Source organism: Ranitomeya variabilis, chromosome 2, assembly GCF_051348905.1.
Source record: "Ranitomeya variabilis isolate aRanVar5 chromosome 2, aRanVar5.hap1, whole genome shotgun sequence".
Taxonomy (NCBI): Eukaryota; Metazoa; Chordata; class Amphibia; order Anura; family Dendrobatidae; genus Ranitomeya; species Ranitomeya variabilis.
The window spans coordinates 81448774-81474795 of record NC_135233.1 but is presented as its reverse complement, the minus strand read 5'-3'; the positions used below and the strand labels follow the sequence as shown (position 1 = coordinate 81474795).

General features: G+C 43.7%; 1 protein-coding gene across 3 annotated transcripts in view; it reads left to right on the top strand.

The window, feature by feature from the left end:
* BTBD3 (BTB domain containing 3) overlaps positions 1-25317 on the top strand; it is a 33450-nt gene extending 8133 nt beyond the window's left edge. For 2 of the 3 annotated variants that reach the window (XM_077282597.1, XM_077282598.1), the window contains exons 2-5: positions 20981-21239; positions 21361-21451; positions 21919-22037; positions 23967-25317. In XM_077282597.1, the coding sequence (XP_077138712.1) occupies positions 21097-21239; positions 21361-21451; positions 21919-22037; positions 23967-24999 (1386 nt within the window). In that variant the 5' untranslated portion in view covers positions 20981-21096 and the 3' untranslated portion in view covers positions 25000-25317. Of the gene's footprint in view, positions 1-20456; positions 21240-21360; positions 21452-21918; positions 22038-23966 lie in introns of those variants that run through there. The other variant, XM_077282596.1, reaches the window with a different exon arrangement.
* Positions 25318-26022: the final 705 nt, after the last annotated feature.

The following is a 26022-nucleotide window of genomic DNA, read 5'->3' as shown; positions in this document are numbered from 1 at the left end:
CTTTTAATGAGCCACGACAGCACCCTGTCACTTCCCACCCTAATAGATATATGTAGTTATTAATATTCTCATGGGTGAATATAGATATGATAAGATGTTCTAACAAATATGAAGATATACTAATTTAACAACGGCGGTTCCTCTCGTACTCTGAAAAACAACTGAGGAGAGGAGGGGGGCCGCCCTTTTGTCTCTGTAGGTTTCCTGTTCCTATGGGCGGGTCCCTCTCTCAAAGTGGGTGCTGTCGTGGCTCATTAAAAGGGCATTACCGGTACGTAATCCGGCTTTTTTACTGGCTACCAATAAAATAATGTTGCTAGGCAAGCTTTTGAGACTTGTTAGGTCCCCTCCTCGGGCATGGTATATAACAACATTTCTGAAAAATCACAAATGTATGCACAAATTAAAAAAAAAAAATGATAGAGAAAAAAGAGGCATGGTATAATTTTTTCTTTCCTTTATTTTTTATTTTTTTATATTTGTGCTTCTTCAGAAACTGTTATACCATGCCTGAGGAAGGGACCTTACGAAGTCTCGAAATCTTACTTTGTAACATAATTTATTTTATTTTTGTTTGCCTTTAAAAGGTATTATAACTACAAGATTATATCTTGTTTTTTAAGTGCGGTAATATACTGCGAACTCCTCCTTCCAGGTTCCAGCGTCGCTTTGGTACTTTTCTTCACTCATGATTTTTCTTAATTGCCAAATCACACTGCACTGTGTGTGAGCTGGAAGTCGCTTTTAGGCTATGTGCACGTGGAGCGGATTTGTGTGTGGATTTTTCCGCAACGTTTTTGCTAAATTCGCAGGTAAAACGTACTTCGGATTACCTGCAGATTTACTGCGGATTTCCTGTGGTGTTTGTGCGGATTCCACTTGCGGTTTGACACCTGCGGATTCCTATTCAGGAGCAGGTGTAAACCACTGCGGAATCAGCACAAAGAATTGACATGCTGCGGAAAATACAACGCAGCGTTTCCACGCGGTATTTTCCGCTGCATGTGCACTGTGGATTTGGTTTTCCGTAGGTTTACATGGTACTGTAAACCGCATGGAAAACAGCTGCAAATCCGCAGCCAAATCTGCAACGTGTGCACATGGCTATGTGCACATGATGCAGATTTGCTGCGGATCCGCAGCGGGTTTTTCCGCGCAGAAACGCTGCAGATCCACACTGTGATGTACAGTATAATGATATTCAATGGCAAAAAAAACAAAACTGTGCAGATGGTGTGGAAAAATCAGTGTCGAATTGCTGTGGATTTCAAAGAAGTGCATGTCACTACTTTTGTGCGGATCTGCAGCGTTTCTGCACCCCTCCATGTTAAAACTCCGCAGTGGCAAAAACCGCGGAAAATCAGCGGATGCGGATTTTGTGCAGAAAATTTTGCACCTCTTTTCCAACGTGTGCACATACCCTTACTATGCAGTCAGACTACTCGTAAATCAGACCACAATGCATGGACTGGCCAACAGCTCTCCTGAGCCCAGTGGGACATCTGCATTGAAATATATGATGCGGTCACGCATGGATCGGGAGACCTGTCCGCCTCTCCGAGCATTGCAATTTGATCTCTGTCAGACTTGTATGGCTGTCTAACTGCAGCCTTTGGGTATGTGCACACGTTGCAGATTTGGCTGTGGAATTTCCTGTGCAGATTCTGCATTTCTTGGCAGAAAACGCAGGTCAGAATCTGCGCCTTTTTCTCCAGTCACCTTCCACGACAGCAGTATCGGAGGATGTCTCCCCGCCCTAATAGGGGACAGGAACAGAAAGAGGTTAAATACCCCTCCCCTTCCTGCAACCACCAGTGTTTTTTCTCGTCCCCTATGGGGCATGAAGAGGTTCTTTGATAGTGCTGCCGTGGCCGGCGAACGGGAGTACTGTTACCTGATAGCCGGGCAGTCCGCTCTCCTCCTCTTCTAGACTGCTTCCATCTCCGCGGTCCTCGCGTGACTTGGACCTTTGCCCGCTCTTCCTGCACCACTTTCGGGTGGCAATGCAGAGCGATGTAGTGCTCCGGGGTCCTCCTGCGGCTCCCCGGCTTCCTCCTCCCTCCACGCTGCTGCTGGGGTTGGCGCGCGTGCATCGGAAGTGACGCGCACCCGGACTTCCTTTTTTTTGGGCTGGAGCTCCGGCGCGTGCCGGCCGGCGTCCTGGACCTAGGATCATCAGCGGCGGCCAGGGCGGGCGTCTCTGACTCAGGCGAGATACATAACTCAGGTTCAGAGTATAGCTGGGAAAACGAGGGTTCTACTTCTGCTCCCAAATCTGATAGTAGAAAATACCTCTTCTCCTCTGAGGATTTGGAAGAGTTAATTTCCATGGTGAGAGGCACCATGGGGGTAGAGGAGGAGATAGAGGGCCATTCCGTGCAGGATGATATGTTCGGGGGTCTGAAACCTAGGTCGGTAAAGGGATTCCCCATACACGAAAACATCGAGAACCTTATCCTCCAGGAGTGGGGCCTGCCGGAAAAGGGGTTAAATGTCCCATCTGAGTTTAAAAATCGCTTCCCCCTTGAGGGAGATTGTTCTTTATTTGAAATGCCCAAAGTGGATGTTCAGGTGTCAAGGGTAACCAAGAAAACGGCCCTACCCTTTGAAGATTCCTCCCAGCTGAAAGATCCTATGGATCGTAAAACTGAGTTTACTGAGGAAATCTTGGGAAACCTCAACTAATTTATTGAAATCCAACGTGGCCTCAACATGTGTCTCCAGATCGTTGTTTCTCTGGCTTCGTACCTTAGAGAACCACCTCGTACAGGGTACATCCAGGGAGGACAACCTTAATTCTCTCCCGCTGCTCCAAAAAGCAACCGGATTCCTCGCGGACGCCTCCGCGGAATCAGTTCGGGTAGCCGCTAGATCCGCTGTCCTTACAAATTCAGCTAGAAGGGCCTTGTGGCTTAAGTCTTGGGGAGGAGACATTACCTCAAAGTCCAAACTTTGTGGTATTCCTTTCCAAGGTCATCATGTCTTTGGGCCAGCCTTAGACGACATCCTGGACAAGGCTTCAGACAAAAAGAAAGTCCTGCCGGAACAAAGGAACCCTAGGAAGCGTTTTTTTCGTTCCCCTCGTGACCAACCACCCCAACAGAATTATAGGGGAAAAGGCAAAACGGGACGATGGAGCTACCCCAAAGGTGGGAAAGCCAGAAATATCATGTTCCCCCAACCCCAGCAGTCCTCTGAGAAGCAATGACTGCTCCCAGGTCGGGGGTCGACTCTCGGATTTTCTCTCCAGTTGGCAAGAGATCACCAGGGATCGGTGGGTCCTGCGTACCATACAGGATGGCCTAAGATTGGAATTCGAGAGTCCTCCTCCTCACCGTCTAACGATCACTTCTCCACAATCTCCAAAACTTCAGGAAGCTCTGAGGTCGGATATTCTAAGCCTGCTCCAAGCAAAGGTGATTTCCCATGTACCACATCGGGAAAGAGGAGAAGGCCATTACTCCCATCTCTTTCTGGTGAAGAAACCCTCAGGGAAACACCGTATCATCGTAAACCTGAAACCTCTAAATCAGGTGATAAGATATCGAAGATTCAAGATGGAATCTATCAGATCAGCAATCCCGCTGATTGGACAGAACTGGGTAATGGCCACATTGGACCTGAGGGACGCATACTACCATGTGCCAATACATCCAGACCACAGGAGGTTCCTCAGGTTCGCTATTTCCCAAAACAAGCGGATCAGCCATTACCAGTTCAATGTCCTTCCTTTCGGAGTATCATCAGCTCCACGTGTCTTCACCAAGATCATGCTAGAAGTGATAATCTTTATCCGACAACAGGGGGTCTGCGTCATTCCATACTTGGACGACTTCCTTCTCATTGCCCCATCAGCTTTTCGCCTCAATCAGGACGCGACGAAGGTTCTCAATGTTTTAACATCTCTTGGGTGGATTCCGAATTTGGCAAAATCAGATCTCCGGCCGTCTCCACAGAAGAAATTCCTAGGAGTTCTTCTGGACTCAGAGAAGAGAATGTCCTTCCTACCCAGGGACCGTCGGATCGATCTTGTCCACAGGATCTCCAGATTCAGAGGCCAAAAATTCCCAACTCTAAGACAGTCAATCCTGGGTTCTCTAACATCATGAATCCAGGCAGTCCCCTGGGCCCAGGCCCATACAAGAATTCTTCAATCTCACATCCTGTCATATTCAAGAGGACACCAGATGGCTTTATCCAGGAAGATCGCTCTTCCCACTCATGTAAGATCCTCCCTCTCATGGTGGCTGAACTCCCGAAACCTACAGCGGGGAGTCAGCTGGGATCAGACTCCTCTCAGAGTACTTACAACAGACGCAAGTCAGAGAGGATGGGGTGCTGTGATCGAAAAATCCCACTTTCAGGGGTTGTGGCCCCCAGATGTGAGACGCAGCTCCTCAAATCTGAGAGAATTAAAAGCAGTAGAGGAAGCGCTGAAAGCCTCATTGGCCCTCGTCCAGGGTCACCATGTACGAGTGATGTCCGACAATATGACCACTGTCGCCTATCTCCGACACCAAGGGGGCACGAGATACTCAAGCCTAAAGTTAACTGCTGGAAGGATTTTTTTCCTGGGCAGAGAAGCACCTCCTGTCCATCTCTGCAGTGCATATAAAGGGGTTGGACAATTCCCAGGCGGATTACCTCAGCAGGAGGGACTTTCATCCATGGGATTGGTCCCTAAACCAGGAGGTATTCCTATCCTTGGTCCAGAGGTGGGGAACCCCCAAGGTGGACCTGTTCGCCAGCAGACAGAATACAAAGTCAGACACCTTCTTCTCCCTAAGCACCTCAAATGAGGCTCGGGTTGGACGCATTCTCCCATCCTTGGGAATTTGCCCTAGCATATACCTTTCCGCCAATCCCATTGCTGTCCAGAACATTGCAGAAAATCCGGATAGATCAAGTCACAACGATTCTGATAGCCCCATTGTGGCCAGGGAGAAGCTGGTTCAACGCGTTAACAGACATGTGCCTAGAAGGTCCAATCCTGCTTCCCCAGAGACGCGACCTGCTTCAACAGGGTCCTGTATTTCATCCAGACCTGCACAAGCTGAAGTTAGCAGCCTGGTTTCTGAAGCCGAGATCCTGAAAGCCAGAGGGCTCTCTCAAGACGTGATTGAAACCCTACAAAAAAGTAGGAAGCCGATAACGAATGCCATTTATGGAAAAATATGGAAGAAATTTTCTTCATGGTGTTTCCCGAACAAACCAGATCCATTCAACCCAGAGATTGCACAAATCCTTCAATTCCTCCAGAAGGGCTTGGAACTGGGGCTCTCACCAAGTACCCTAAAGGTTCAGGTGTCAGCCCTGGGGTCTTTCTTCGACCAAGATCTGGCAAATCACCGATGGATCAAACGGTTTATAGCTTCAGCAACTAGAATCCGTCCAAGACGTCTCATCCACTCCCCTCCATGGGACTTGAATCTTGTTCTAAAGAGTCTGACCGGTGACCCTTTTGAACCCCTTTCAGCCTCCAACTTAAAAATCTTGACCCTTAAAACAGTCTTTCTGGTGGCTATCATTACTGCCAGGCTTATAGGGGAGATACAGGCTTTGTCAATCCAGGAGCCATTCCTGACCATAACTATGGACAGCATAATCCTCAAATTAGATCCTTCCTTTATGCCTAAAGTAGTCTCAGAATTCCATAGAAATCAAGAGATCATCTTACCCTCATTCTGTCCGAATCCCTCTAATCCAAAAGAGGAGGTCTTTCATACCCTGGACGTCCGTAGAGTGGTCCTATTCTACCTTCAACAGACAGAAAGTTGGAGGGTGGATCAGAATCTGTTCATCCAGTGGTCAGGACGAAATAAAGGCAAGAAGGCAGCCAAAAGTACAATAGCAAATTGGATTAAACAGGCCATTAGTCTTGCCTATTCATCCCAGAATCTGACTCCTCCAGCTTCTCTAAAAGCACACTCCACCCGTGCAGTCTCAACTTCCTGGGCAGAGAGGGGTAGTGCATCTTCGGAGCAGATATGCAGAGCCGCCACCTGGTCGTCAGTCCATACATTCACCAGACACTACAGGCTCAACTTCAATAGGGACCTATCGTTTGGCAGACGAGTTCTAGGGGCTATTGTCCCTCCCTAAAGAAATTAGCGGTTGGTATCACTCCGATACTGCTGTCGTGGAAGGTGACTGGAGAAAATAGAATTAGAACTTACCGGTAATTCTCTTTCTAGGAACCTTCCACGACAGCACTAATTTCCCTCCCTATCTGATTTATGTATTAGATGTTTCCTGCACTTAAGTGGGAACTATACATGCTACTGTCCAGGAAAAAAAACACTGGTGGTTGCAGGAAGGGGAGGGGTATTTAACCTCTTTCTGTTCCTGTCCCCTATTAGGGCGGGGAGACATCCTCCGATACTGCTGTCATGGAAGGTTCCTAGAAAGAGAATTACCGGTAAGTTCTAATTCTATTTTTGTGTTGTTTTTTGTGGATTCTGTGCAGATTTCATGCAGTTTTTACCACCTGCGGATTTCTATTATGGAATGGGTGAAGAAACGCAGCCGATCCGCAAAAAGAATTTACATGGTCTTTTTTTTTTTTTTTTTTTTAAATCCGCTGCGTTTACCTTGTGGATTTTTCCGAACCATTAGCACCGCTTTTTTTTTTTGCCATTGATTTACATTGTACTGTGTTTGATTCACCCTTTCCTTACCCGCTGGCTGCATGCTGGCCGCAATATTGGATTGAAGTTCATTCTCTGTCCTCCGTAGTACACGCCTGCGCAAGGCAATCTTGCCTTGCTCACGCGCAGTATGCTTTGCCCAACTGCGGGCAAAGCCGAAAAGCATTAGTGCGCATGCGCCGGCGCACTATGTCCCGGAACACAGCTAAATACTTCCGGGACATAGTGCGCATGCGCACTAATGCTTTTCGTAGTACACGCCTGCGCAAGGCAATCCCGGAAGTATTTAGCTGTGTTCCGGGACATAGTGCACCGGCGCATGCGCACTAATGCTTTTTGGCTTTGCCCGCAGTTGGGCAAAGCATACTGTGCGTGCCTTGCGCAGGCGTGTACTACGGAGGACAGAGAATGAACTTCAATCCAATATTGCGGCCAGCATGCAGCCAGCGGGTAAGGAAAGGGTGAATCAAACACCCGAAAACCGGTCCCGCCAAATTCAGGTGACAGGTTCCCTTTAATAAATGTGATAAATCATGGCCCATTTTCGGTTATGTGCTGTATTATAGAGCTTTTGCAGGGGATGCGATTTCCACTGGAAGGCGCCATGCTGTGGCACTGTGGGTGCCTACAGGCCCATGGCTACATGTCTGTTCCATTTGTTACAATTATGACAACACCGAAGAGCTCCGTTTTCCCCCTTTATCCTTCTGGGCTGACCTTGATCTTGTGATATTTCAGATTTTATGAGCACCTTGCACATGGCACTGACCTTATGATCGGGCACTTTTAAATAGTCTATTAAATCCTTTCAGTCTAGTTTTAGAAGATTCTTGTCAATACTAAATTATCCGACCTTCAGCTGAACATTATTAACACTTCTATAAGTAAAGAGCCTTCGAGAGAGGAAATAAAAACTAAAAACTGTTTTTGAGGGTTATCTAGAGTTTCATGCCCATATTACAGCTTTGCTTTTCTAGGGAGCTGTGCCAAGGCTGCAGTAGAAATAGTCGTGTCATTGTTCCATTGGAGATATGTACAACGGTATTATTTCTCTGAAACATTCGGGGACACAGCATGCCTGTGTAATGGTTCACAAAGGTTATTGTTTTTAGGGTTTGAAGGTAAACTTAAGCACAGCATGCAGCCTAAGGGCTCACTCACACTGGCATACAAATCAGATTAGTGCAATGCAAGAAAAAATTGCATTGTATTCTATTGTGACCAATGTTGGTAAATAAGTCAGTGCTCATCTTCGAGTTTTTTTTTGTTTTTTTTTTGCTCGGATTGGACTGAGAAAAAAAAATTCACAGCATGCTGTGATTGTCTGCGAGAATCAGATCGCAATCTCCAGTGTAAGTCAATGGGTGTGCTGTCCTCCTTTTTTTTTTTTTTTTTTTCTTTTTTTTTTTTAAACCCACAGATCTCGTGGTTTCATCAGCCAAGTAGTGCAAATTCACAGCCCAACCGTCAGAATACAATAGATAGAAATATGTTGGTGAGATATATAATTGGTGCTTTGTGTGTATGTAGTTTGCCATACATGTATTTAGCGAATAAATGAAAAAAAAGTGGTATGTCCCCCTTATATATTTTTTTTTAATAACCAGCTAAGGGAAACCAGACAGCTTTGAGATGGAATTAATTGTCTGGGAATGAGCCGATATCCACGGAGCTTCCCAGCATATTAATATCCGTTCCCAGCTGACGGCTTAACTTTTACTGCTTATTAAAAAGGTGGGACCCTAAAAGACATGTGGTTCCCCCCCCCCCCCCACCTATTTTTAATGAAGGCTAATACTAATAGGCTGGGAAGGTCCATGGATATTGTCCCTTTCCTAGCCCTTTAAGAACAGCCCTAAGCCACCCCAGAAATGGCACATTCATTAGATTGTTGTGAATTCTGCTTTTGGGCTCCCTCCGGTGGTTGTAGGTGGTAATGCAGTTGTCCCTGAGTTGCAGTCCTGGTCAGGTGTATCTGCTGATTGCAGTTCTGACTGGGGTATTTAGGTGTGCAGGATTCATTAGTCCTTGCCAGTTGTCAATTGTTGTTGGGAGGTGTTGGACCTCTGCCTGGGTCCTCCTGCCTTTCTGCCAAATCAGCAAAGATAAGTGTCTGGTTTTGTTTCTGTGGCACACATGCTGTGTGCTTCATAATTCAGTGCTATTCTTTTGTGTTTTCTTGTCCAGCTTAGATTGTCAGTATTTTCTCAGTCCTGTTGGATTCTCTGGGGTTGCAGATATTCACTCCACGTCTTTAGTTAGATTGTGGAATTTTTTGTATTATCTGCTGTGGATATTTTTTGAAGGGTTTTAATACTGACCGCCTAGTATTCTGTCCTATCCTTTCCTATTTAGCTAGAGTGGCCTCTTTTGCTAAATCTTGTTTTCTGCCTGCGTGTGTCTTTTCTTCTCCTACTCAGTCAATATTCGTGGGGGCTGCCTATCCTTTGGGGTTCTGCTCTGAGGCAAGGTAGTATTCCTATTTCCATCTATAGGGGTATTTAGTCCTCCGGCTGTGTCGAGGTGTCTAGGGTTTGTTAGGCACACCCCACGGCTACTTCTAGTTGCGGTGTTAGTTCAGGATCTGCGGTCAGTACAGTTTCCACCTACTCCAGAGAAAGTTTCATGTGGCTCCAAGGTCACCGGATCATAACATTAGATGCCCCAATTCTGGCGCATAGCCTCGGCTCTTCCCAATTGCCCTAGTGCATTGGCAGTGGGAGTAATGGTTTTAGGGTTGGTCAGCTGTATAATGCTTGCTGATATCAAGTCCAGGAGTTAGTAATGGGGAGGCTTTTATCAGACACCCTCATTACTAACCCTGTAGTCAAAAGAAAGAAACACACAAGTCCGTTATTTGCACACACCAAAAAACCCACTGCCTGACAAATTCCCTCCTTTAGCCATTTATTTACCATGGAAAAATAATCCACAGGGTCCACCAAACTCCATGTGGAGGGAGGTCCCATGACGATCCCTGAGTTCGTCCTACAGTCTATGGAGACCTGTCAGCGTTCTCAGCATGTGAACTTGGAGCTGGTTCTCGCACTGCGTGTAAGGTTTTTTTTTTCTTTACATTTATTCCTATAAAGCTGCTGGAAAAACTCCACAGAGCTTATGAAATATTTGACAGGTATTTATCTATGGCTTCTATCTATATCTGTATAGAAGATTACTGTATTACTTTTGTAAACTAGATTTAAATACGGTTACTAGATGAGATTAATCGCTTTGTAATTGCATGACACTTGTCCAACTTTTCTGCATCAATATCGGATTGAAAAATATATAATGTGTGACTCCAGCCTAAAATGTTGATCCAAAGGAAGACAAGAACCCCATAAGACTGATGCTGATTGTCCCGTATTAGGGGAAATTACCGATTCCACATAAAGCAATCCGAATAGTTTCCTGGAATGTCATGTAGCTCAGTATTAAATATGTTGTAACTGTGTAGTGAAGGGGATAGCCAACCTTTTGTGTTAAAAATAAAATAGCCCCTTCACTCCCCTGGTGATCTAGGGTAGACGCTCTGGCAATGCTCCAGGTCATTATTTACAAGCTTGTGACCGTCTGCCCATCCGTGGCTTCAGTGGTCACATGCTGGACTGCCTAAATCATGGCTCCTCTCATTTGTGTCGCTCTGCCAGTAATGTGTTACTTGATTCCTAAGGCCACTTGTAGGCTGCAAAGAACACTTGCTGGCAGCTTATAAACAAAAACAGGCATCGGTTGTGTGTTAGCATTAACCCCTTAAGCCCCGAGGGTGGTTTGCACGTTAATGACCGGGCCAATTTTTACAATTCTGACCACTGTCCCTTTATGAGGTTATAACTCTGGAACGCTTCAACGGATCTTGGCGATTCTGACTTTGTTTTCTCGTGAGATATTGTACTTCATGTTAGTGGTAAAAATTATTCGATATAACTTGTGTTTATTTGTGAAAAAAATGGTAATTTGGCAAAAAGTTTGAAAATTTCACAATTTTCCAACTTTTAATTTTTATGCCCTTAAATCACAGAGATATGTCACACAAAATACTTAATAAGTAACATTTCCCACATGTCTACTTTACATCAGCACAATTTTGGAACCAAAATTTTTTTTTGTTAGGGAGTTATAAGGGTTAAAAGTTGACCAGCAATTTCTCATTTTTACAACACCATTTTTCCATTTTTTTTTTTAGGGACCACATCTCATTTGAAGTCATTTTGAGGGGTCTATATGATAGAAAATAACCAAGTGTGACACCATTCTAAAAACTGTACCCCTCAAGGTGCTCAAAACCACATTCAAGAAGTTTATTAACCCTTCTGGTGCTTCACAGGAATTTTTGGAATGTTTAAATAAAAATGAACATTTAACTTTTTTTCACACAAAATTTACTTCAGCTCCAATTTGTTTTATTTTACCAAGGGTAACAGGAGAAAATGGACCCCAAAAGATGTTGTACAATTTGTCCTGAGTACGCCGATACCCCATATGTGGGGGTAAACCACTTTTTGGGCACATGACAGAGCTCGGAAGCGAAGGAGCGCCATTTGACTTTTCAATGCAAAATTGACTGGAATTGAGATGGGACGCCATGTTGCGTTTGGAGAGCCCCTGATGTGCCTAAACATTGAAACCCCCCACAAATGACACCATTTTGGAAAGTAGACCCCTCAAGGAACTTATCTAGATGTGTGGTGAGCACTTTGACCCAACAAGTGCTTCACAGAAGTTTATAATGCAGAGCCGTAAAAATAAAAAATAATATTTTTTCACAAAAATGATCTTTTCGCCCCAAATTTTTTATTTTCCCAAGGGTAAGAGAAGAAATTGCACCCCAAAAATTGTTGTGCAATTTGTCCTGAGTACGCCGATACCCCATATGTGGGTGTAAACCATTGTTTGGGTGCATGGCAGAGCTCGGAAGGGAAGGAGCGCCATTTGACTTTTCAATGCAAAATTGACTGGAATTGAGATGGGACACCATGTCGCGTTTGGAGAGCCCCTGATGTGCCTAAACATTGAAACCCCCCACAAGTGACACCATTTTGGAAAGTAGACCCCCTAAGGAACTTATCTAGATGTGTTTTGAGAGCTTTGAACCCCCAAGTGTTTCACTACAGTTTATAACGCAGAGCCGTGAAAATAATTTTTTTTTTTTTTTCAGAAAAATGATTTTTTAGCCCCCAGTTTTGTATTTTCACAAGGGTAACAGGATAAATTGGACTCCAAAAGTTGTTGTCCAATTTGTCCTGTGTAAGCTGATACCCCATATGTGGGGGGGAACCACTGTTTGGGCGCATAGCAGAGCTCGGAAGGGAAGGAGCGCCATTTGGAATGCAGACTTAGATGGATTGGTCTGCAGGCGTCACGTTGCATGTGCAGAGCCCCTGATGTACCCAAACAGTATAAACCCCCGGGTCATTCCATGTCAAGTGAACCAATGATTTTTACCACTATATTTTTAATTCTTTTGAGATTTTGGAATTTGGTAATAGTTTGTCAGAGAATGCAAAATGTGAAGAAAAAAAAATTCTAGATATTTTTTTTAATTTTTTATTGATTTTCAAAGTTCGGAAAAAGTGCGAATTTCGGTGTTGCCTGCCCTTACATTTCTCCTCATAACTCAGGCTAGAAAAGAGATAGAGAAACAAAATAAACACCATTCTACTCAGAACTGTACATGCTTTCACCAGATATGTCACAAGAGTATCTTTGATAATTTACCTATGCGAACGCAAGCGCAAAACTTTAAAACCCATTTCCGAAAAAAAACGTTTAATTTAAATATTTCAAAAACTGCACATGTGCCTGTTATGCTCCTAGCCACTTCTGCACCAAAATACAAGCTGGGATCGTGATGGGATCATATTTTAAAAAATAAAACTATTAGGCTAGGTTCACATTGCGTTAGGGCAATCCGTTTAGCGCTAGCGGATTGCGCTAACGCAATGTTTATTTAGGGGCCGTGTTTGGGGTCGCGTTAACGTCCCCACTCTCGCAGATCCCCGATCTGCGAGAGCGGGGAACGGACCTCGGGCGCGCCGCGGACGCTGCAAGCAGCGTCCGAGGCGCGTCACAGAAGAACGGCACATCACTAGCGCGAGCCGAAAAAGGCACGCGCTAGTGATGCGCTGCAGGAGAAATTTACATTGCTGTCAATGGGCACGCTAACGGACCCGTTGCACGGCGTTAATTGCGACATTTTCGCCGTGCAACGCTGTCCGTTAGCGTGCACACATTAACGCAATGTGAACCTAGCCTTACAGTGTCAGTTCAAAAATCTTGATTTCAGGTCTGTTCAGCCTGTGGTGTAGAAGTGTGGGGTCTGTATTTACCAAATAATCCATGATTGTTAGCTATTCCTGTATTATTTTGTTATGTTAGAGTTAGAAGCAGGAGAGGACAGAGGAGAAGCTTTGTTAGGGCCCAACCTGAGATTGAACAGGGGTAGACGGTGACTGCAGAGCAGATGACAGGCCGGCAGCTCGGGCCTCCAGAGGCCGTATTCACACCAAATCTTATCACCCAGGCAACTCCTCAAATGGAGGGAGAAAAATACTCTTAACATCCAGTTCATGTATTGTTCAAACCAGGACTACGAAGAGGAGGAGAGTTTGTTATATCGGTTACAGGAAGCAGAACCCATCACAGGGACTCAGCAATACCGGACTGTCATCCCATGTAGTGGAAATAAAGACAGTGACGTCCATGAAGTGGTAGAAGGCGGCACAAGATCGGCAATGGATGACACAACTGGCGATGTGACCTGTGAATATGATTAGCGCTGACGGCTACTGGACTCTCCAAAGATTGTGAAAATGAAGACGTAGAAGTGACTCTTCTGCACCTTCTGGTCCAGCGCCGTCCTTTGTGTATCCAAGAAAACCAGACATTGTAAAAGTGAACAAAAATCAGATATAACTCAGGTGGAGCCGAGCGCCATGACGGGCCGCACATACTCTGACACAGAAGGAAGCGGCCATTGCTAGTGAGCGCTTATGGACAAGATGACACTTCACCCACTAGAAGGGACACATTGATGATAGAAGGCCAGTGTAAAAACCTACTATTAATTGTTTGATTAGTTCATATTTTATAGTACGAGGATTTAACTACTGGACTATTCTTCTTAAACACTTCAGAAATGACATGTTTAGTGATATAGTAGAAAAAAAATTGTTCCATGTATAAATGGGTGGTAGAAATATTGGTTCTTTTAATCTTGTTTTTAACATATAATCAGGATGAGACTATTTAGAAAACCACACTTGAGGATGTGATCACGTTTTTTTCTTTTGGCTTGTTCAATGAATTCAGGTTGAAAATGCTGAGCCAGTTGTTATGATGATTAAGATGTATTTATTCTGGCACTTTGGTAGTTGTTTTTTGCGTTTCTTTATTGTTACATATAAATGCTGAATGCAATAAGTTGTAATTTGAAAAGAAAAAGGGAAGAAGCTCACACAAACATAAAATCAGATGACTCAAGGCTTAAAAAAAAAATACAAATTTGATAGGTCCCAAGTTTAATCCCTGTACAAATATAAACAAGGACACAAGTGTAACACATGCATGTTTTCACAATTTTAAAACATACGTTTTTTTCAGAATTGCGCATCAAAATGTTTAATTTGATTTCACCAAAACAAAATATAAAGAAACATAGTCTTGTGACATATCAAATGAAAGCCGGTACCGTTCTGAGAAAAATGATACCTCTCCCACCTCTATATCTTAATCATAGCCCGAGATATGATAAAAAATGTAAAGCCATACCAGGCCAAAATCAGCGCTTTTTTAAAACTTTAAAAATCTGTAAAACATTAACTGATGAAGAAAAAAATTCTAAACTTTTAATTTGTAATTAACTAAAGTTGTACTTCATAAAAACAAAAAATAAAAAAAATCTAAAGACGTCAGGTAAAAAAAATATTCATATTTGGATCACTTGATATGGAATGACCCCCCCCATAAGTGACCCCATATTGGAAACTAGACCTCCCAAGGAACTTATCTAGATGTGTTGTGAGAACTTTGAACCCTCAAGTGTTTCACTACAGTTTACAACGCAGTGCTGTGAAAATAAAAAATCCTTTTTTTCCCACATGATTTTTAGCCCCCCAAACTTTTATTTTCCCAGAGATAACAAGAGAACTTGGACCCCAAAAGTTGTTGTCCAATTTGTCCCGAGTACGCTGATGCCCCATATGTTGGGGTAAACCCCTGTTTGGGCGCACGGGAGAGCTCGGAAGGGAAGGAGCACTGTTTTACTTCTTCAACGCAGAATTGTCTGGAATTGAGATCGGACGCCATGTCGCGTTTGGAGAGCCCCTGATGTGCCTGAACAGTGGAAACTCCCCAATTCTACCTGAAACTAATCGAAACACACCCCTAGCCCTAATCCTAACCACACCCCTAACCCTGACACACCCCTAATTCTAATCTCAACCCTAATCCCAACCGTAAATGTAATCCAAACCCTAACTCTAACTTTAGCCCCAACCCTGACTTTATCCCCAACCCTGACTTTATCCCCAACCCTAACTTTATCCCCAACCCTAACTTTATCCCCTAACCCTAGCCCTAACCCTAACCCTAGCCCTAATGGGAAAATGGAAATAAATACATTTTTTTAATTTTATTATTTTTCCCTAACTAAGGGGGTGATGAAGGGGGGTTTGATTTACTTTTATAGCGTTTTTTATATCGGATTTTTATGATTGGTAGCTGTCACACACTAAAAGTGCTTTTTATAGTAAAAAAATTTTTCCGTCTCCATATTTTGTGACCTATAATTTTTCCGTATTTTGGTCAACAGAGTCATGTGAGGTCTTGTTTTTTGCGGGACGAGTTGACGTTTTTATTGGTAACATTTTCGGACATGTGACAGTTTTTGATCACTTTTTATTCCGATTTTTGTGAGGCAGAATGACCAAAAACCATCTATTCATGAATTTCTTTTGGGGGAGGCGTTTATACCGTTCCACGTTTGGTAAAATTGATAAAGCAGTTTTATTCGTCGGGTCAGTACGATTACAGCGATATCTCATTTATATCATTTTTTTTATGTTTTGACGCTTTTATACGATAAAAACTATTTTATAGAAAAAATAATTATTTTGGCATCGCTTTATTCTGAGGACTATAACTTTTTTATTTTTTTGGTTATGATGCTATATGGCGGCTCGTTTTTTGCGGGACAAGATGACGTTTTCAGCGGTACCATGGTTATTTATATCCATCTTTTTGATCGCGTGTTATTTCACTTTTTGTTCGGCGGTATGATAATAAAGCGTTGTTTTTTGGCTCGTGTTTTTTTTTTTTTTTTTTTCTTATGGTGTTCACTGAAGGGGTTAACTAGTGGGACAGTTTTATAGGTTGGGTCGTTACGGACGCGGCGATACTAAATATGTGTACTTTTATTGTTTTTTTTTAGATAAAGAAATGTATTTATGAGAATTTTTTTTTTTTTTCTTCTTTATTTAGGAATTTTTTTTTTTTTTTTTTTTTTTTACACTTGTGGATTTTTTATTTTTTTTTACTTTTTTACTTTGTCCCAGGGGGGGACATCACAGATCGCCGATCTGATAGTGTGCACAGCACTCTATCAGATCGGCGCTCTCAGTCACATCGCTACAGGCTGCAGCTTTCATCTGCAGCCTGCTCCGGACCCGGAAGTACTCCCTGCAGGACCCGGATGCAGCCCCGCGGCCATTTTGGATCCGGGGCCTGCAGGGAGGAGACGCTCGGTACAAGGTGAGTACATTCCCTTGTACCGATCGTCTCAGGGAAGCCCGCAGGGAGCTTCCTCCCTGCGCGATGCTTCCCTGTACCTCCGGTACACCGCGATCATGTTTGATCGCGGTGTGCCGGGGGTTAATGTGCCGGGGGCGGTCCGTGACCGCTCCTGGCACATAGTGCCGGATGTCAGCTGCGATAGGCAGCTGACACTCGGCCGCGCTCCCCCCGTGAGCGCGGCCGATCGGCTATGACGTACTATCCCGTCACTGGGAATTAAGTCCCAGGTCACCTTGACGGGATAGTACGTCATATGGGATTAAGGGGTTAAATCTGTTCTTTACCCTTCTACCATCACCCCTACCCCTACTCCAAACTAGCACCTACAGTACTTGCATCCAAATAGGTGGATGGCTGCATGCACCCTTCAAGGGGTATATCCGGGACTCCATGGAAAAACAAAAAATGTATCTAAGCGCCAACAGGCAAGTAATTTCAACTTACCTGACTGTTGTGCACGGCGCCGTTCGTGCACGGCGCCGTTCTTCCCCGGCACAGACCGCTACTGCCAGAGATTCAGCTGCTGACGTGACGGGGCGGGTCTTCCAACATCATTCTCATTGACAGCTGGCTCCCCCAGTTAGGCAGTGGGGATCTGGCTATCTATTAGAATAATGTCAGAAGTCCTGTCCCATCGACAGAGCGGACCAGAAAAGAAGCCTCAGGCCTGTAGACATAACATCAGAGGCTTTTTTGAATCCCCGACAGGAGTGGTCTGTGACTGTTCTGTGCCCCGAGAAAGAACGGCGCCGCACATCAGGCAGGTTAGTGCTTGGATACATAATTTTTTTTTTTTTTTTTTTTCAGGAACGTCCTGAATAACCCTGTACACTGTCGGATGGCTGTAGGGCAAACCATAAAAGAAAATAAAAGGGGAGAAGCCAGCGCTGCTTATGGTCAGAATGCAATACAAAAAGTGCACATGCACATATTAATTTCTAACTATATATCAAAATGAGACATTTAGCAAACAATTGATCAATTCTTTGAGCCACCCCGCCACGCCAAGGCCTTTTCATAATGGGGCAGTCCTACTCTACAGTTTTTATGTTTCCTGTGCCATTACCGCCTCCTAAATGTGTTGGAAGCAAGACCACATTAATCCCACTTTAGGTTTTTTATATTCGCTGTGCCATTACGGCCTCCTAAATGTATTAAAAGCGGGACCATATTGAATGCAAACTGTACCTGTAGCATTTCAGAATCACTCCCATGGCGCCAGAAAGGGCAAGCGCAGATAAAGGTTGACCAGGTCCAAACAGACATTTCAGATCTGACCTCCACACTGCCTGACCAGCACCACAGATAGAGTGAGACAGGCCCAGACACAGATGCACAAATCAAACAGAGCCTGGGGCAGGGCATTGCTGCTGTATGTGTGTACAGCAGCCTAGATCAATCAGTTAGAAATACAGTTAGAAATCAATATGTGCATGTGCACTTTCTGTATTGTGTTCTGACCATAAGCAGCGCTGGCTTCTCCCCTTTTTATTTTGATATTGGTTTGTGGTTGACCACCACTGTTGCCGTGCGCGCTGGGTCATGCGCCGTTCTTTGTGTTCATTGTTATAGATCTAGGCTGCTGTACACACATACAGCAGCCCTGCCCCCTAGGCTTTGTTTGATTATGCACCTGTGTCTGGGCCTGTCTTACCCTTCATCTGTGATGCTGGTCAGGCAGTGGGGAGGTTCTACCTGAAATGTCTATGTCCGGACCTGGTCAACCTTTATCTGTGCTTGCCCATTCTGGCCCCATGGGAGTGATTCAGAAACGCTTCAGGTACAGTTTGCATTTAATGTGGTCTTGCTTTTAATACATTTAGGAGGCCTTAATGGCACAGTGAATATAGAAAACATAGAGTAGGACTGCCCCATTATGAGAATGCCTTGGCGTGTCGGGGTGGCTCAAAGAATTGATCAATTGTTTGCTAAATGTCTCATTTTGAAATGCAGTTAGAAATCAATATGTGCATGTGCACTTTATGTATTGCGTTCTGAACATAAGCAGCGCTGGCTTCTCCCCTTTTTATTTCAAACAATAAATGGTCCAGGGATCCAATACACCGTAACCTGTAGGCCTGACCCATTATCATCAGGTGCTGCTGACATTAGTCTAATGTGCATGTGGTAATCTATAAGGAAATGTTTCTGCTCATTGCAGCTCGTCAAGTTGACCTTTATTTCTGTGTACTTCTTGCAGTTGTGTTGTGGTTTCAGGCTATGTTCACACGTTGTGGATTTGGCAGCCGATTCTGCATCAGATTTGACGCTGCGGATTCGCAGCAGTTTTCCATGTGGTGTACAGTGCCATGTAAACTTATGGAAAACCAAATCTGCTGTGCACATGCTGCGGAAAATTCCGCGCAGAAACGCGGTGGTTTATTTTCTGCAGCATGTCAATTCTTTGTGCGGAATCCGCAGCGCTTTACACCTATTCCATTATAGGAATCCGCAGGTGAAATCCACAGGTAAAACGCAGGTCATTTTACCTGCGGATTCTGCAGAATCCGCAACGTGTGCACATGCCCTTAGAGTTTCAAGGGAAGTTACAACTTTTCCACAGGTGATGAATTCCAGGAATGGGCCACTGTAGGTATGTGTGTACATGAAAAAAAAAATGAATTTCAGGACATTTTCATAGCATCATTATTAGTATTGTTATTTTTTTGCTCAGTTTGTAAATTCCACTTTTTGGGGGTAGTGTTTAAAGTCCTAAAGCAGAGAATATTAAAAAGGCATAGAAAAGCACCAAAAAAAGCTGTAGTGTGAATATGCTGCATTCGGCGTGAGTGGGGGGGGGGCACCACTGACCTATTAATATGTACTTTAAAGTAATATCTGGAAACAGCATTTTTAAATTTTTTTAACCCCCAAATTTAAAACTCCTTGGTGAGCGAGTACTTTCCTGTTCTTAGACGAGCTTCAGGGGTTAACGAGCACAGATGATGCCTTTCTGCCACAAGCAATAGAGCAGGGAACTCCCTGGATAGAGATCAGTCATTGTGCTGCTTAGAAGAGCTTTCCTCTCTATAAATAGCGGTATATATGGATTACTTGATGTGGTGTATACAGTAAGTTGAGCCTAATACGCAGCAAGACTGAAAACCCCAACACTTCAGTGTTCTGCATCCCGTCGCATTCATGAAATATGGGAATTAGTCTGTAATACATGAAGAAAAGCGCTCCCATGACGGCACACGATTCATTTAGAGTGCCGGTTTCCCGCTGAGGCTGACTTTCAAGGACGATGTCGCATCAGCTTTTAAAAATCAATTCGACCCTGATCCGTGAAATAAGGTTTGTTGTGGCAATTTGACAGCGCGCCCCTGTATTCCCTAAAATCCCTTAGAAGCTGAATCTGCAGCAAGGAGGGGAAGGAGCAGTGACACCTGCTATTATTTCTGTGCTTCTTGTTTGCAGAAATTCACCCCCCCTTGTATGTCTGCCATAGCCATTGGCCTAATTAGCACAGCTTAGTAATTTGGAACTGTCAGGGCCCATTATTTTAGTTTGGGTGGGGGCGGGCGGATTAAATAACATACAGTGACCTAATCCTTTTTCTTCCAAAGCGAGTGTCTCTAGTAAACATGAAGGCATGTGTTACTGCGTACCTTCCATATGTTTGTATGTGCACTGTATATTTATGGAATGTACGCAGTGTTACACGTAGGTGATATACATAGACTGATTTGTATTTATAGGCATATATGCATATAGATTCACTTATTATATACATACCCACGTGTGTGTATGTATGTAAAATATGTATGTATGTAAAATATGTACTATATAATATACACATCCATGGAGACCTCTTTCTTCCATATATTTGTATGTGTGCACATGTATATAATATGGAAGTATGTGATGTTTGGATTGTATTACATAATATATATTTCTCTATCTTGCTTGTTACCTTTCCCCCTGCCCTGTGGTTGAGCACCGAGGCTTTCCTGTGCCATTTAGCGGTGATTTCCACACTGACTATATAGGTATACCACCACGTCCCCCTTATCCGAGAGCCGATGTATTCAGCAAACACTCTTGCTGCGATGCTTGCTCCAATCATGGTCTGTGGCTTCAGCGATTGGCTCAGCGCTATTGACTGACACCATCTGCAAAGCTGCAATCTGGGCTCTCGTCAGATCTATTCAGCACACGGCTCCCGTCAGCGAGCGCACTATCTCTGCTTAAAGCACAATCCAATCTTGTTAACCTAATTTGCTAAAAGAAATGCAGACAGCTCTACTCGCCCTGTGTTCTGCCGCCGCACAATAGGTGGCCCAGCTGTGCTGCTGTGTCTGAGGGGAGTAACGTAGGAGACATGTTCGGAATAGATTTGTCACATCAAGTGCTGGATCAAACTTGAAGTTTTGTTTGCAAATAGAGCGATTGTCTCTACTTTTACCTTTTTTTTTTTTTTTTTAAATGTAATATTCCTTTGCATTTCCTGGACTTTAGAGCTGCATGAACTAAGATACTGATGGTAGATGCCAAAGGAAAGAACATGAAATGTCTCACTTTTTTCTTGATGCTTCCAGAAACGGTCAAGAATCGTTCAAAAAAAGGTCCCAAAAAGGCAAGTTCCAGCAGTGGCAGTAAGTTACCTCCAGTTTGCTATGAAATAATTACATTAAAAAACAGAAAGAAGAAGAAGATGGCTGCTGAGATCTTTCCGAGCAAGAAGCCAGCTAACAGCAACTCCAACTCCGTGCAGCAATATCACCAGCAAAATCTGAATAACAATAACACCATCCCGTCCCCGAACTGGCAGGGGCTGCACGGCACCATCCGAGAAAGGTCAGACCGCGCCCGGGGCATTATTATTAATATATGGGAGATGGAATTACTGTGCCTGTAAAGTGGGGTGAAGGCTGTTTTCTCTTCGAAACGTTAATTTAAGCCCATTTTAACTCTTTAGGAATTCTGTGATGTTCAATAATGAATTGATGGCAGATGTGCATTTTGTGGTGGGACCCCCAAGTGGGACTCAATGCCTGCCGGGGCATAAGGTAAGCAGTGCTGCTAGACAGTTTAAGAGTAGCACACATAATAAGCTACCATTATTTGTATATGTAGCAGAGCAAAGTTTGTCACCGTTTCTATGCAGAGGCCTAACGTAGTTCTGCAGTCTTATGCCAAAGTGGATTAATGCATAAATTAGTGTGTGTGATGTAGGTATAAGGAGAGGGGAAGAGACAGAGTGGTGGAGATATATACAATGAATAAAAAAAATATATATATATATATAATATTATTATTATTTTTATTTTTTTTATTACTTGTATACATCTTTACCTCTTTATCTGTCTCTATCTTTATCTCTTTCCTCCTCTCTTGTGTCTCTGCCTGTCATTGCTAGCTCTCTATTTACGGTCTCTGATACATATGTTTTTTCTTTCTAATGTTTTTGTTACACACTGTTGACCCTGTGTACTTTTATTAATACTCACCGCCTTTCGTGGTCTCCCATCCCCAGTATGTTCTGGCTGTCGGGAGCTCCGTTTTTCATGCAATGTTTTATGGAGAGCTCGCAGAGGACAAAGATGAAATTCGCATCCCAGATGTTGAACCCGCTGCTTTCCTTGCCATGCTGAAGTAAGCTTTATCCCTACATTACAATAATTTGTCTGTCAATGTCAATACTATCTGGGGCTCCAATTACCAGGATGTAGCCGGCATCCTTCCATAGCCGCGATGCTGCTTTTAACAAATGACCGGATGTCCTAAAACCGTATACTCCGAGCTTGTTTTAACTTTGCAGGGAGCAGGTGTAATGTTTATTAGGATTTTTCTCCCTTTGAACTTGTACAGCACGAGGCGAATAATAGAATCACAATGCTTTGGAGTGGGAGCGCTCCACATCTGCGCCAACACCGGAGTAATCTGAATGCATTTGTTGTCAATGCAGATTTATAATGTAAAAAATAATTGGAAAAACATGTGGTGTGGGCAATATGCATTCGTGTTGGGTTATAAAGCAGTAGGTTTTTTTGTTTTTCTTTTATTTGTCCCTAGCTCCGTTATATATTGATGCAGAGGGCAGCTTTATACTTGCAAGCACAGGGAAATGGTGCATGAAACTAGATCCAAGACCAGCCAGCATGCAAAAAAAAAACTGGGATGAGTTCAAAGTGTGAGACTTCTGCAATACAAATCAGTTCTCACCTCAAGTGTGAAAGTAGCTGAGAAACAGGGCAGTGGAAATGCTCCTTCTGTTTTCCTTAGGGATGGAGTCTGCACTAAATGTAGTAGCCTATGCGGTGCACATGTAGGTATGACATTGACCTCTCTGGGGTATGGCGCACCCCGGCTTGCTCATCTATTACTACAGTACACATAATGGCTCTGTACTAATTGGGAGGCAGTGTTTGTCGAAGTAAAGAATCCAGCACCAACATGTTCTGTAGAGAGGTACAGGGATTCTCATAAATCTCTGCCACAATCTTGTTTCCTTATTTTGGACACTTTAAAAAAAAAAAAAAAAACAAGAAAAAAAAACAAACTCAGTCTGTTTTGGGAGTGTGAGGAAAGTGAGAAACCTTGTGGTAATTCACACATCTGGGGCGCAGCTTACAACATCCATATAGAGCTTAACTTTGGTGAGATTCAAACCTAAGTGCTACTGGCCATTATTGCAAGCTTGTTGGCCACCTTATTCTTAAGGATACGAGACTGTGAAAACATGAAAAGTTGCCAATCCTTAAAGTTTTATTTTGATTAGTTATAGAGCGCCAACATATTTCACAGCACATTAGACATTGTCATCACATCTTCACAATGTGCGTTGAATTGTGGGAAGAACCTGGAGGAAACCCACACAAATACAGGGAGAAGATACAAACTCCTTGCAGATGTTGTCATTGGTTAAAGTTTGTGTATACCGTATTGTTCGGAAAATGAGGGTGCATCATAGTCTGAATGTAGCTTACTTGGGGTAGGGGGAGGCGGCTGTAGAGGAGTGCGGAGTCCCAGTGGGCAGGGTCGCTGCTGCAGATGTCTTGCAGCAGCAGAATGAGTGGGGCGATGCGATGGGCTTTCACAAAATGTTGGCGCAGTCCCTGCATTTCTATCGTTCTTAGTGCGGTGAACTTCAGAAAAATGGCCGCCTCCGATGGTGCATGCACAGATTGAGTTCTCATCTCCCAAGATCTCAATCTGCGCCATGAGTCATGATTATTCAAGCTCTGTTGAGGAAATCAAAATGGGCATCCAGTGGTTAATTGGAAAAGTCAGATCTGAAACTTGTTATCTTTATAAATAATATACTCTAGAAGTTCATCAGGCATGCGCCCACCTCAAGTGTACATGTCCTTTGTCTGTGATGGGTCCTCTTGATGTGCTCATGGGTTTCTCTTAATAAGCTGCACTGTGTATGATAGGCTAGGATAGGGGGTACATGGGGAATAGTCTCACTGCTCTAATTGTTTTGTGATATTAAGGTTCTTGTCTGAGGTTTTGTCCAGCCTCAGATCTACTGAGCAGAATCTTCCTCTTGGATGATAAATGTTGTTTTCTTTCATGCAGGTATCTGTATTGTGATGAAATTGACTTGGCTGCTGATACCGTTCTGGCAACTCTGTATGCTGCTAAGAAATATATTGTCCCCCATCTGGCCAGGGCTTGTGTCAACTTCCTAGAGACGAGCCTAAGTGCGAAGAATGCCTGTGTTCTCCTCTCTCAGAGCTGCCTCTTTGAGGAACCTGATCTGACCCAGAGGTGCTGGGAAGTGATTGATGCACAAGCCGAACTTGCTTTGAAAAGTGAAGGTTTTTGCGACATTGACTTTCAAACACTTGAAAGTATCCTTAGAAGAGAGACTCTAAACGCCAAAGAAATTGTTGTCTTTGAGGCAGCTCTCTGTTGGGCCGAAGTCGAATGTCAACGGCAAGAGTTAACTCCGACCATAGAGAACAAGAGGAAAGTTTTGGGCAAAGCTCTTTACTTAATTCGCATCCCAACTATGGCCCTTGACGACTTTGCTAACGGAGCAGCACAGTCCGGAGTGTTGACTCTTAATGAAACCAATGATATATTTCTTTGGTATACAGCTGCTAAGAAGCCAGATTTAGAATTTGTCAGCAAACCCAGGAAGGGTCTAGTCCCTCAGAGATGCCACCGCTTTCAGTCCTGTGCCTACCGTAGCAACCAGTGGCGTTACAGAGGCCGTTGTGACAGCATTCAGTTCTCTGTGGATAAAAGGGTCTTCATTGCAGGTTTCGGCCTCTATGGCTCCAGCTGTGGGTCAGCTGAATATAGCGCAAAAATTGAGCTGAAACGCCAAGGAGTGACGTTGGGACAGAATCTAAGTAAATATTTTTCAGATGGATCCAGCAACACGTTTCCTGTCTGGTTTGAGTACCCCGTGCAAATCGAACCAGATACCTTTTACACGGCCAGCGTGGTCCTGGATGGCAATGAGTTGAGCTACTTTGGACAGGAGGGCATGACAGAGGTGCAGTGCGGGAAAGTAACTGTGCAGTTTCAGTGCTCCTCGGACAGCACTAATGGCACTGGGGTGCAAGGAGGACAGATACCCGAACTTATTTTTTATGCCTAGTAAGAATATATCGTAGAGTCTAACGGATCCTTTGTGCAATGCTGAGCGAATGTGATGTATCTATATTTCATTTTCTGGTGAGGATGCCACCTATATATAGAGTTTACTTTTAACTGTTTGGTAATAGATTTGCTTGTATAGAAATGTTGTAAATTAAAGACACTTTTTAAAATAGTTTCTAAACGTTCATTAGCCTGAAGCTTGTAGAAGAGAAGGTATTTTGCTAAATACAAACATATCTTTACTAAATTGCTTTCTAAAGTAACCAAAAAACTGAAATTGTAGAATATATAAAAATAAATTACCTTACTAAACTGATAGTGGAAAATTACTGTAACTCATCCTTATTACTGACTCTACTTTTCCATCATATTTGTTCCCCCCCCCCCCCCCCACAGTGTTTTAATTAAAGGGGTTTTCCAAGCCTTTGGTATTGATAACCTATCGTAAGGATAGGCCATCAGTATTTGGTGAGTATACGGCTATGTGCCCACATTCCGGATTTGTAGCGTTTTTTTGCGTTTTTCCGGCGGTTTTCCGCTGTGGAAACGCTAAAAAAAGACATCTTACATTAAGCATCCTATTATTTTAATGCATTCCGCAATTTGTGCCCATGCTGCGTTTTTTTTATGCAGCGGAAAAGCATTGTGGAAAAAAACGCAGCATGTTCATTAATTTTGCGGAAAATCCACGGTTTTCCTGCAAGAGAATTGTATTTGGACAATTGTAGTGTAAAAAAAAAAAAAAAAAATGCAAAAGATGCGCCCAAAAAACGCGATATAAGCGCTAAAAATAACACAAGTGGATTTCCTGCGATGGGAGTCTGGATTTTGTCAGGAAAATTCTGCATACTTTCTGCACGTGGGCACATAGCCTAAGTCTGGCTTCCGGTAGCCCAACCAATCAGCTGTTAGGAGGTCCCACTAGCAGATGTATTGAACAAAACCTCTCAGTGGCCGTGCATAGTGGCCGCTCTCAGCGACTGCAGCTCGGCTCCCGTTCACTTCGACAGGAGATGATCTG